The sequence below is a fragment of the Lynx canadensis genome, chromosome B3 (genome assembly GCF_007474595.2).
Source record: "Lynx canadensis isolate LIC74 chromosome B3, mLynCan4.pri.v2, whole genome shotgun sequence".
Classification (NCBI taxonomy): domain Eukaryota; kingdom Metazoa; phylum Chordata; class Mammalia; order Carnivora; family Felidae; genus Lynx; species Lynx canadensis.
Window position 1 is genome coordinate 62,307,747 of NC_044308.2, and position 12,741 is coordinate 62,320,487.

At 44.1% G+C, this 12,741-nt stretch overlaps 1 protein-coding gene across 1 annotated transcript; it reads right to left on the reverse strand.

Moving 5' to 3' along the window:
* Positions 1-786: 786 nt before the first annotated feature.
* On the reverse strand, positions 787-5,346 carry RPUSD2 (RNA pseudouridine synthase domain containing 2). Its single transcript, XM_030318476.1, has 3 exons — positions 4,710-5,346; positions 2,680-2,976; positions 787-1,726 (listed from the first exon to the last, which is right to left on the reverse strand). The coding sequence occupies exons 1-3, from the start codon at positions 5,334-5,336 to the stop codon at positions 992-994; spliced, it is 1,659 nt and encodes a 552-aa protein (XP_030174336.1). The 5' UTR covers positions 5,337-5,346; the 3' UTR covers positions 787-991.
* Between the last annotated feature and the right edge of the window lie 7,395 nt (positions 5,347-12,741).

Consider the following 12,741-nt stretch of genomic DNA (forward strand, 5'->3'; position numbering starts at 1 on the left):
GAGATGCTCAATAGGGAAATGAAAATCAAAACCACAATGCATGAACACTTCACTCCCACTAACAGACCACAATCAAAACAACAGAAAGCAACAAATATTGGTGAAGATGGGGAGAAACTGAAACCTTTGTGCACTGCCAGTGGGAACGTAAGATGGCTCAGCTGTTGGGGTAAAAAGTTGGTGATTCCTCAAAAAGTTAAACATAGAAGGGCGCCTGGCTGGATCTCAGGGCTCTGAGTTCAAGCCCCACGTTGGGTGTAGTGATTACTTAAATAAATATGAACGTTCATAACAGCACTATTCACAATAGCCAAAAGGTGGACACAACCCAAATGTCCATCAACTGATGAATGGATACACAAGTGTGGTATAACCATATAAGAGAAAAATATTATTTGGCCATAAAAAAGGAATGATGTACTGATACATGCTATAAATTGGACAAATCTTAAAAACACTATGCTAAGCAAAAGAACACAGACCTAAAAGGTCACATATTGTATGATTCAATTTCTATGAAAAGTCCAGAATTGGCGAATCCAGACAGACAGAAAGGAGATTAATGGTTACCAGAGCTGTGGGAGGAATGGGAAATGGGGAGTGACTGTTTAATAGTCATGGGTTTCCTTTTGGGTAGGGGAAATGTTTGGAAACTAAGTGAGAGGTGATGGTTGCACAACCTTGTGAATGTACCAAATGTCACTGAACTGCCTATCTTAAGATAGTTAATTGTACAATATGTTATTTTTACACACAAAAAAAGTAAGAAAACCAAGACACACAAGGTTTTAGAAAAAGGGATATATTTACAAACCAACAAGCTCCCAAACTCCAGCTAGAGGGAGAGGAAAGGAGGTAGCAAGTATAAGCAGATCCTTTATGAACCCAACCTCACTCGTGTAGAAACCCTGAGTACCAGCCCATGAGATCAGCTCCTACTCCATGGCCCATTTGTCTTCTAGTTCAAGAAGCAGTCCCTCGACCACAGCCTTCAGTCTTCTTGCCAGTCATCCTGTGCCCAGGCAGGCATGGGTGAAAAGTACTCAAACCCAGGCCCTTTATAACGGAGAGCGTGCAGGAACATCACAAGGTCCTGGGGCAAGGGGTCCTGTCGCACCAGCCGGCACTCTGCACACAGAGGGTCTATCTCTTGATTCACAAAATCAGTTTCGGCTGCCTTCCCTGGTGCCAAGGCCACTGTGTCCAGATCCTGAGGGGCTGCATCAACCACTCCATCCATCTTCTGGGCAGATGCAGCCAACTCTTCTAGGTGGTCCTTACCCAACTCTGAGGAGGGAGCTGTAGAGTCTATTAGTCCTGGGGACAGGTCGCCCTCACAGAGATCTAGCACATCCAGGCTCTGTTTGGCCTGGTGCTCTGCCACAAGATCCCGAAGCAGTTCCTCATCCGTTTTGGGAATGTGGCCGCCCCGGCCGCGGGATGGACCCCAGGCAACTGAGTTGTAGATGGGGTCATTGAGAATGGGGTGTCCCAGGAACTGGAGGTGGACTCGGATCTGGTGAGTGCGGCCTGTGAGTGGCCGGCACCGCACCACACTGGAGTGACCATTGTAGCTCAGTCTCTGGAATACTGTCTCACAGGGCTTGCCCCGAGTATCTACACGGCACACCCCTACCTTGTAAGATACCACCAAGATGGGTTCCTTGCAGGTCACTTCCTCAGTGGGGAACTCCCCCTCCACCCGGCACACGTACTCCTTCTCCAGCTACATTGGAAGGAAGAAGAAGAAAGTCAGCACAAAGCCCAAATTCATGAAGTTCAGACCCAATACAGTGACAAGAAATGCATCAGTGTCAGACAGAAGAGGATTCAAACCCCAGCTCCACCATTTGCCAGCTGCAGGATTCTAGGCACATTACTTAACCTCTTTAAATCCAATTGACTTGTCTAGAAAACCTACGATTATTGGGGTGCCTAGGTGGCTCAGTCAATTAAGTGTCTGCCTCTTGGTATTGTCTCAGGTCATGATTTCAAGGTATGAGTTTGAACCCTGTGTCAGGCTCCGTGATGATGACAGGGGGCCCGCTTGGGATTCTCTCTCTCTCTCTCTCTCTCTCTCCCCCTTCCCCCTCCTCTCTTTCTCTCTCTTTCTCTCTCTCAAAATAAATAAATATACTTAAAATAAGTTATTTTAAAAAAAAGCATTTATCTCACAGGACTGTTAACAAGGATTCAGTGAGTTAGACTCTAATGTACTTGGTACTGAGCCTGGTACACAGTAAACACTCAATAAATGTATTGCAATCAGATCCAAAAGTACAAGCCTCAAGACTATAGTCACTAACATTGAACTCTTCTTAAGTTTCTTCCAACTTCATCCAGAATTTTTCTACCAAGTAGACTCTCCCCACAACCTTAAAAATCTTAATCATCAAAAAACAAACAAAACCGGAAAACACCTTGGTCAGCCTGTCAGCACTTTAAAACTTCAAAATGGCAAGCTACTAAGAAAGGCAGTATATGCGCCATCTCAAAAGATCTTTTGAAACATAAGAGATAATAACCTGTCTTTGACATTTTCAGTGTTGACCTTCCTGAAGATAGGAAGATTGGCCAGATAACATGAAGGGCCACTTCAACAGAACTCAGTGACACAATTCTGATACAAAGCATTCATGAGCCCAGGAAGTGGCATGCAGGAGACAGAAACCAGCTCACCTGCCGATCCCGAACCTGCTCATGAATTCTCTCTGAGACAGCCGCCGTCTTGGCAAACATGAGGACACCTGAGGTAAGGCGGTCCAACCGATGCAGTGGATGTAGCTCCTTGAGTTGGTGCTCCTTGCCCAGGATGAAGATGACAGTGTTGTGTCGGAAGCGGCCACAAGGGTGGACAGGAATGGAAGAAGGCTTGTCTACAACCACCACATCCTCATTCTCAGCCAGCAGGCGGACAGGTTCCGCTGTGACCGGTGGCTCATGCCTGTGCACTCTGTTCCGCAAGAAGTCATTGTCCTGCCAATGACAAAGGCAACTCATCAGCCCAGAGGCCAGCAACCTGTAATCAACTTCACACACCGCTTCCTGTTCCTTACTGACACACAATGGACACAGCACATCCTTAACCAGAAAATGCAGTGTGCATTGTGTATTCTTATTTTGCAAAAGTACAGATAGACACGCAGGCAGATAGTAGGCACTGAAGAAGTACTAGAAAGATATACACAAAAATGTTTTGGTATTTCTGGTATTATGGATTTTTTTTTTTGGTTTTGCTCATTTGTATTTTCTCTACAATAAAGTTATATTTAAAAAATAAAGTTTTAAAAAAAGATAAAGTTTTCTAAAATGGAGGGGAAAAACCTCCATAAAATCATCACTTACTGTGACCGTGAACAAACAACACCAAGATCTAAGTCCAGACATCTGGCCTTTAGACTTGAACTGCCACAGGCCCACTGCATGTCATTTAACTTCTCTGGGCCTCAGTTTCGTGATCTGTAAAATGTGAGGGTTAGGCCAGACCTGTACTTCTCCAAATAGGAATAGGAGAGCGGATTCAAACCACTCGATCTCCAAATGCTTACATTGTCTTGTCTCCCCTTACAACCTGGTGAGTCAGTGTTACTGACAGGGGTGTCTGGTAGCTCTTAGCTGTGATGGACTTTTAAATGGTCAAAGCACTGGGGTAGACAATTCTAGACTCTATCCCTGACATTTCACAACTGTACCGTTATCAGGCTCTATGATAAGTATTAAAAAAATTTTTTTTTAAGTTTATTTATTTTGAAGTGCGGGGAGAGGTAGAGGAAGAGTGAGAGAGAGAGAATCCCAGACAGGCTCCACGCTGTCGCGCAAAGCCTGACTGGGGCTCCAACTCAGGAACTGTGAGATCATGACCTGAGCCAAAATCAATAGCCAGAGGCTTGGGATGCCTGGGTGGCTCAGTTGGTTAAGCATCTGACTTCGGCTCAGGTCACGATATTGCAGTTCATGGGTTCAAGCCCAAGCATCAGGCTCTGTGCTGACAGCTCAGAGCCTGGAGCCTGCTTCAGATTCTGGGTCTCCCTCTCTCTCTCCATCTCCTCTGATCACACTGTCTCTCAACAATAAATAAACGTTAAAAAAAAAAACATTAAAAAAAAAAAAAAGAGTCAGAGCCTTAACCACTGAGCCAGCCAGGCGCCCTTCTACGATAAATAATTTAAGTAGTAGTTATAAGAACACAGGGTTTGGAGGTGACACTGTTGTCTTACCTCTTTGAAGTTCACTTTAGTTCTGTTTCCTCACAGGTAAAATGAGGTGGCAATACCTATCCCACAAGGCTGTCATTAGAATTTAATGTTAAGTACATAAAATGCTTACCTTTGTGCCAGCACACAGTAAGAACACATAAAAGAGAGGCTCTGTTATTACTATTTGTACAGAGATCTATAATGCAAGATAGATATCAGTGCCAGTGCTACAAGGCAGTGCACAAAGGGAGCTTTGAAAATTCCAACTTCTGTCCCTTGGAAACAAGGTAGCCGCCTGGATGGAAAGGATAAATGGGCTGAGTTTTGAAGCACAGAGGCTACTTCTGCGGAGATGGGATGAGAGAAGAGGCCTCTTAAAAGAGTGTTCCAGGTGAAAGTGAAGATGCTTCAGAATTACCTCGATTTTAATCCAGTAACTAAGCCCTATTTACTCTGAAAAGACCCCTGCCCCCTTTCCTCGCCTGCTTCCAGCCGGCCCCATCAGGACTCCACCTTGAGCACGATGTTGAGGTCCTGTACCGGCTCCTCGTTGAGGTGCAGGCGCCCCGCCCGGACTGCGGCCTCGTAGTAGGCCAAGGGCTGAGCTCGGAATTCGGTGCTGAAGACGTGCAACAAGCTGTGGCCCACCCAGCGGCCTTTGCAGTAGGTCCGGAAGTCAAAGTAATACGGCCGCACTTTGCGCAGGCCGCCCTCGAAGTAGTAGCTGGTCTCTGCAAAGTGCTCATCGCCGAAGCTCACCCCTGCCCGCCGCTTCTTCGGGGGTGGCACGACGCGCTCTCTGGTGGCGTCCCGTCGCTTCTTACGCTTGCCTGAGCCTGAAGCTGCAACTGGGGCCTGCTCCTCACTCGCTTGGGTCGGCTTCCCGTCCTCCCGGGCCGGCTCCACTCCCGGGCCCACAGGCTCCGGGCTCCCGGAGAGCAGCTCACCACTCGCGTCGCCACTAACGTCTCCGTTTTGTTGAGCCGGAGTCTTCAGCCCGGCCGCTGCCTCGGCCCCAGTTGAGGATGTTTCCGCCATTGGACCCCTACAACCACCCCAAGTACTGGCAGCAATGAGACGCCGGACGTTGAAGCACCCTTGTACGAGAACTGGCAGCCACGGCCGGCCTCTCAGCCACATGACCCGCGGCCTCCACGTTCTGCGTCGCGGTCTGAGGACGTCACCGGGCATCAGCCAATCAGCGAGGCCCAAGTGCCGAGGCGGGGACTGAGAAGAGAAGGCGTGAGAGAGGGAGAGAGTTGAAGGAGTGGAAATGTGAGTTGAGAGTCAGTGGGTGAGACTAAGGGAGTGAATTGAATTGAGAGGCAGTGAGAATGACTTACCAGAAGTGTAGATTCACGTAGATATGCTCAAAGTCCCTTGGATCTGGAAAAACGAAAGGAGCTTTACTCAAATGAGAATGAGGATTGCTAAACTCTTACTCTCCTGAGAAGCGCCGTGCTGTATACTTCAAAGCATGTTATAGTATGTGACTTATTACTCAATAAAGCTGTTATGTATGTATTTAAACGCACATGGGCGTACACACACACACACACACACACACTCCAGAAGCAATGTCTTCACATCTATCCTTCCCCCTAACAGTAGAATTAAAGAGCTCCCATTTGCCTTCCATATGCTCCTGTCCTGAGATTGAAACGGCAAGTGGATCAGTAGATGCCTTTGTCAGAGTTCTTAAATGCAAGATATGAAACCAACTCTGGTTAACTTCATCAGAGAGGGAATTAGTGAAAGGATATTAGTACTTCATAGAGTACATAAGAGCGCTGGAGAACAGGCTCAGAAACAGCCAAATCAAGAGAACACAAGTCCTCTGAAAACCAGCCACACGACATAAGGGTGAATAGTATGGAATGTGAACTATATTTCAATAAAGTAGTTTTTTTTAAAAGACTTTTTCAGAATGTGTCTGAAGCACAGAAAAGGAATGAGATACTAGAATGTTATAGAGAGGAAGTCCTTGTGGGATTGTATAAAGCCTTGCTTCTCAAAATGTGGTGTCTGGATGAGCAACATGGAAACACCTGGCAACTTGTTGGAACTGCAGAATCTTGTTCCTTCTCCCCCCCCACCTACTGAATGAGAATCTGTATATTTTTAATGTTTATTTATTTTTGAGAGTGGGGGGTAGCGGGAGGGGCAGAGAGAGAGTTGGAAGCAGGCTCCAGGCTCTGAGCTGTCAGCACAGAATCTGATGCAGGGCTTGAAGTCACAGACTGCAAGATCATGACCTGAGCCGAAGTGGGTCACTTAACCAACTGAGCCACCCAGGGGCCCTGAGAACCTGTATTTTTTTTTAAGGAGGGTGGCAGAGGGAGAGGGAGAAAAAGAATCGTAAGCAGGTTCCATACCCAGCACAGAGCCTGACGTGGGACTTGATCCCATTACTATGAGATCATGACCTGAGCTGAAATCAAGAGTTGGACGCATAACTGACTGAGCCACCCAGATGCCCCTAAAATTTTTTAAATTATTATTTTTTATTTTTAGAGAGAGAGAGAGAAAGAGAGTGCAAGCAGGGGAGGGGCAGAGATACAGAGAGAATCCCAAGCAGGCTCCACATTGTCAGCGCAAAGCCTGATGTGGGTCTCAAAATTCACGAACTGTGAGATCATGACCTGAGCCAAAATGAAGAGTTGGATGCTTAACCACTGACTGAGCCACCCAGGCACCCCAAAAATCTGTATTTTAACAAGACTCTCAGATGATTTTTCTGCATATTAACGTTTGAGAAGCACTGGTATAGACCATGAAGAGTAGACATTTGTCATATTCTTTGGATATCCAGCATCTTCTTAACACTCTTCTTTTATGTGAGGAATTTCCCACATCATAAGTACTATCTCCAATGATGTGGTTGGTGCTAGAATGTATTATACTAAGCTAAGTAAGTCAATCAGAGAAAAGACAAATACCATATGATTTCACTTACATGTGGAATTTAAGAAACAGAAGAACATATGGGAAGGGGTGGGGGGAGAGATGAGAGGGAAACAAACCACAACAGACTCTTAATGATAGAGAATAAACTATGGGTCGATAGAGGGCGGTAGGTGGGAGATGGGCTAGATGGAGGATGGGTACTAAGGAGGGCACTTGTGATGAGCACAGGGTATGGTATGTAAATGATGAATCACTGAACTCTACTCCTGAAACCAATATTGCATGGTATGTTTAACTAAGATTTAAATAAAATTAAAAAAAAAAAAAAAAGTACAGCCTCCAAGAGGTGGAAGCCAGAAACTGGCCTTCCCAATTCCCTTGCAGCTTGGGCATTCATCACCTGGGCTCCACTGATCAGGCGGAGCCTTTGGCTCAGAGGCACACAGCAGAGGAAGCAGGCACAGTGTAGAACCCATGTGTGACAAGATAGCATTGGAAACATCTGATTTGTTTCTTTAAAAATTTTTTCCATGTTTATTTTTGAGAGAGATAGAGAATAGGGAAGGAGCAGGGAGAGAGGTGGACACAGAATCCGAAGCAGGTTCCAGGTTCTGAGCTATCAGCACAGAGCCTGACATGGGGCTTGAACCCATGAACCACAAGGTCATGACCTGAGCTGAAGTGAGACACTTAACTGACTGAGCCACCCAGGAGCCCCTGGAAACATCTGCTTTGGAGGGCTAACAGCAGGGGATTATTGTGTCCAGTGCTCGTCAGCAATGACCGCTGCAGTGTCTATGTTGAAAGGCATTTGGGTATTCCGTGAGCAGTCCCTCAGTGAAGTTTAGACACTGTTCCTTGCTGTATAGACCCCATGCCTCACACTGTGGTCCATCTTGATTTTCTGTGCACTACTTAATATCCTTTAATTCTGTACTCTACAATAGAGTAAAAATTAGCCACACGTGGCTATTTAAATTTACATTAAATAAAATGAAAGAAAATCTAAAATTCAGTTCTTTAGTTGTACAAACTGCATTTCAAGTGCTCAAGAGCCACATGAAACTACTGGCTACCTTTTAAAAAATTTTTATTTATTTATTTTGAGAGAGAGAGCAAGAGAGCACATAATGCATGCAAGCGGGAAAGGGGTATAGACAGAGAGTAGACAGAGAGAGAGAGAGAGAGAGAGAGAGAGAGAATCACAAGCAGGCTCCATACTGTGAGCACAGAGCCCAGCGCAGGGCTCAATCTCACGAAGTATGAGATCAGGACCTGAGCCGAAATCAAGAGTTGGATGCTTCACCACCTGAGCCATCCAGGTGCCCCAAACTAGTGGCTACCTTATTGGACAACTCAGATACAGAAAATTTGTATCACCACAGAGAGTTCTATTGGACAGAGCAGCTTTAATCTTTTTTTTTTTTTTTTTTTTTTTTTTTTTTTTTTTTACTGCTTATACTGGTTGAATGAATTCTATTGTTTGAACTAAGAACTCCAACTAACTTGCCATTATAAGGATTTAAGTCTTTAAGAGCAATGGGAAATCATCAAAGAGTCTGTTGTGTGCGCGCGCGCGTGTGTGTGTGTGTGTGTGTGTGTGTAACATGATCTGATCTCCATTTTCAGATCACCTTGGTAGCACAGGGAAGAAGGAACTCAAGAGGGAATCATAGCTCTAGCTGCAGTTCTGTGTGGTCTTGGACTATGAGAGTTCTAATTCAAACACTCCCATACCAAATACATTTTGAACATTTCCTAGGCATCATTTGGTTCTGGAGATACAGAGGTAAAAAAGACATGGTTCCTGATCTTAATGACGGCCTACGCTGGTCAAGCATCATACAAATAAAAAACATATTTGTGCTAGGTTACGCTGCAGTTAATGCAGGGTCTGAGATAGAGGGATGTGACTGCCCTCATGTGGCTTCCCAGTATGAAGAGTCCTTGGGAAGTGGCAGATCACCATGGCTTTTGCAAGTCCAGGATCTGGTTTTGATTTATTCATCACACACACTAATTAAACTCAGGGGACATCAGTGAATCTGTAAGGGCACCAATATGTTAATTTACAACTGTAACTTTAACTTAGAAAATGTATTCTATTTCATACCAGTGACTATTTATACCTACTGTTAAAGGCACTCTTATGCTTGTTCAAGATATCTGAGAGGCCACATTTGAAATAAAAAAATTTGTTTGTGAGCAGAAAACCAGAGAAAAGGGCATAAGTGAGTCGAAAGGTTATGGAGTAGCTTGATGAAGTACCCGTAAACCTATGACAGTGACCTTTTCTATGAATCAGATGCTTCCAGATTAGGTCTTCAGTTCTGGTGGCAGTTGAAGGACTCTGGGGATCCCTCACTGGTAGACTTGGCTCTGGGCCCCCTACTTATTCCTTATAAATAAACACTGAAAAAAATCTTGCCTATTATTTGCTCCTTTGCTTCCTAATCTTCTTGCTTTCCACTTCCCTCTGTTTGCATATGCTCCCTAAGGATGGTTATAAATATGAGCAACAGAGTTCCTCATAGTTCCCTTTTACATGATGGTAGTTATTACCACCGTAGCCACTTTGGCTTTGGACACATCTAGAGACTTTATCCTCAGCCAAGTTATGTCTACCGATGGTTGGCTGATGTCTTTTCTCACTTGATTCTTTGAGAGAGAGTAACGGGCCCTGGAAATTGGGGGTGGATAGGTGGGGGGAGGAAGGGTTGCATCTCAGCGAATTGATAATCCCTGAAAGATATCGAAAGTCATCTTCTTTTAAAAAGCCTTCCTGACACACTCCCATGGCACTCTCTCCTTTATGTACACCGGCCACACTTCTGTCATATCTTCTGTAACTCTTTGCTGTTATTTGTAAAGTTATCTGCCCCCATGGCACACCCTCCTATACTTAGCTACAAAGACCTGTTGGACCCCTACCAACTCTTACTTATTTTGAATTCCCGCTTAACACAATGCCTGGAACACAACAGGGGCTTGATGTCTATTGACAAATTGAATAAGAAAAAGCTTCATTCTTAGCCTCTGCAATCAGATAACACAAAGAAATAAAAGGCATCCAAATCGGCCAGGAGGAGGTCAAACTTTCACTCTTTGCAGATGACATGATACTCTATATGGAAAACCCAAAAGATTCCACCAAAAAACTGCTAGAACTGATTCATGAATTCAACAAAATTTCAGGATATAAAATCAATGCACAGAAATCGGTTGCATTCCTATACACCAACAATGAAGTGACAGAAAGAGAAATCAAGGAATCGATCCCATTTACAGTTGCACCAAAAACCATAAAATACCTAGGAATAAATCTAACCAAAGAGGTGAAAAATCTATACACTGAAAACTATAGAAAGCTGATGAAAGAAATTGAAGAAGACACAAAGAAATGGTAAAAGATTCCATGCTCCTGGATAGGAAGAACAAATATTGTTAAAATGTCGATACTATCCAAAGCAATCTACATATTCAACGCGATCCCTATCAAAGTAACACCAGCATTCTTCACAGAGCTAGAACAAATAATCCTAAAATTTGTATGGAACCAGAAAAGACCCCGAATAGCCAAAGCAATCTTGAAAAAGAAAACCCAAGCAGGAGGTATCACAATCCCAGACTTCAAGCTATACTACAAAGCTGTAATCATCAAGACAGTATAGTACTGGCAGAAGAACAGACACTCAGATCAAGGGAATAGAATAGAGAACCCAGAAATTGACCCACAAATGTATGGGCAACTAATCTTTGACAAAGCAGGAAAGAATATCCAACGGAACAAAGTCTCTTCAACAAGTGCTGCTGGGAAAACTGGACAGTGACATGCAGATAAATGAACCTGGACCACTTTCTTACACTATACACAAAAACAAACTCAAAGTGGATGAAAGACCTCAGTGTAAGACAGGAAGCCATCAAAATCCTCTAGGAGAAAGCAGGCAAAAATCTCTTTGATCTTGCCTGCAGCAATTTCTTACTCAACACGTCTCTGGAGGCAAGGGAAACAAAAGCAAAAACGAACTACTGGGACCTCATCAAAATAAAAAGCTTCTGCACAGCAAAGGAAACAATCAGCAAGACTAAAAGGCAACCAACAGAATGGGAGAAGATATTTGCAAATGACATATCAGATAAAGGGTTAGTATCCAAAATCTACAAAGAACTTATCAAACTCAACACCTGAAAAACAATCCAGTGAAGAAATGGGCAAAAGACATGAATAAACACTTCTCCAAAGAAGACATCCAGATGGCCAAACGACACATGAAAAAATGCTCAACATCACTCATCATCAGGGAAATACAAATCAAAACCACAATAAGATACCACCTTTCACCTGTCAGAATGGCTAACATTAAGAACTCAGGCAACAACAGATGTTGGCGAGGATGTGGAGAAAGAGGACCTCTTTTGCATTGTTGGTGGGAATGCAAGCTGGTGCAGCTACTCTGGAAAACAGTATGGAGGTTCCTCAAAAAACTAAAAATAGAACTACCCTATGACCCAGCAATTGCACTACTAGGCATTCATCCACGGGATACAGGTGTGCTGTCTCGAAGGGACACATGCACCCCCATGTTTATAGCAGTACTATCAACAATAGCCAAAGTATGGAAAGAGCCCAAATGTCCATCGATGGATGAATGGATAAAGCAGATGTGGTATATATATATATATATATATATATATATATATATACACAATGGAGTATTACTCAGCAATCAAAAAGAATGAAATCTTGCCATTTGCAACTACGTGGATGGAACTGGAGGGTACTATGCTAAGTGAAATTAGTCAGAGAAAGACAAAAATCATATGACTTCATTCATATGAGGGCTTTAAGAGACAAAACAGATGAACATAAGGGAAGAGAAACAAAAATAATATAAAAACAGGGAGGGGGACAAAACAAAAGAGATTCATAAATATGGAGAACAAACTGAGGGTTGCTGGAGGGTTTGTGGGAGGGGGGATGGGCTAAATGGCGAAGGGGCATTAAGGAATCTACTGAAATCAGTGCTTCACTATATACTAACTAATTTGGATGTAGATTTTAAAACATAAAAAATAAAGTTAAAATGTGAAAAAAAATAAATAAAACGTTAAAAAAATTTTTTTAAAGAAAAAAAAAAAGAAAAAGGTTCATAACTTGGCTAATAGGGCCTGGGTCTCCTGTGAGAATAAGGAAAGTAGTCGCCTCCATTCCCATCTGAGCTGCTGAAGTACTCTAATTTGGGTAGCAAAGGGCTGAAATTTTCACAGACAAAACACCAACCCAGAGAATTGCGGAGGAGGTGAATTTCCTCAGGGAACCAAGAAAACACAAAAGGCCTCGGCAACTGGGCTTCCCCTATCCGAGAAGGTGATGGCAGAAGGCGCTGTCCGCGCGCCAGGAATGCTCAGATGCGCGTGGAATCTACCTGCCCCAGGGAAGTTGGAGCCAAGGCCAAGTGACTGCCCTATATCCCGGCAACAAGTCCCGCCTACCTCTTTCTCTCACTCGGCCCCTCACTTCCTCACTTAGCCGAGCTCCCTTCAACCAATCGACGCACAGAACATCGTCAGGTTGGGCGGTGGTTGGAGGACTCCCGGGATCCATCACTCGGAGACTCCACCCCCCCATTTCTTC

Coding starts and splice junctions, on each gene's coding strand:
- RPUSD2 (XM_030318476.1), bottom strand. CDS start 5,336: ATGTGGCTGAGAGGCCGGCCGTGGCTGCCAGTTCTCGTACAAGGGTGC. Junction 2,977..4,709: donor ACCTCAACATCGTGCTCAAG/GTGGAGTCCTGA, acceptor TGTCATTGGCAG/GACAATGACTTCTTGCGGAA. Junction 1,727..2,679: donor AGCAGGTTCGGGATCGGCAG/GTGAGCTGGTTT, acceptor CTTCCAATGTAG/CTGGAGAAGGAGTACGTGTG.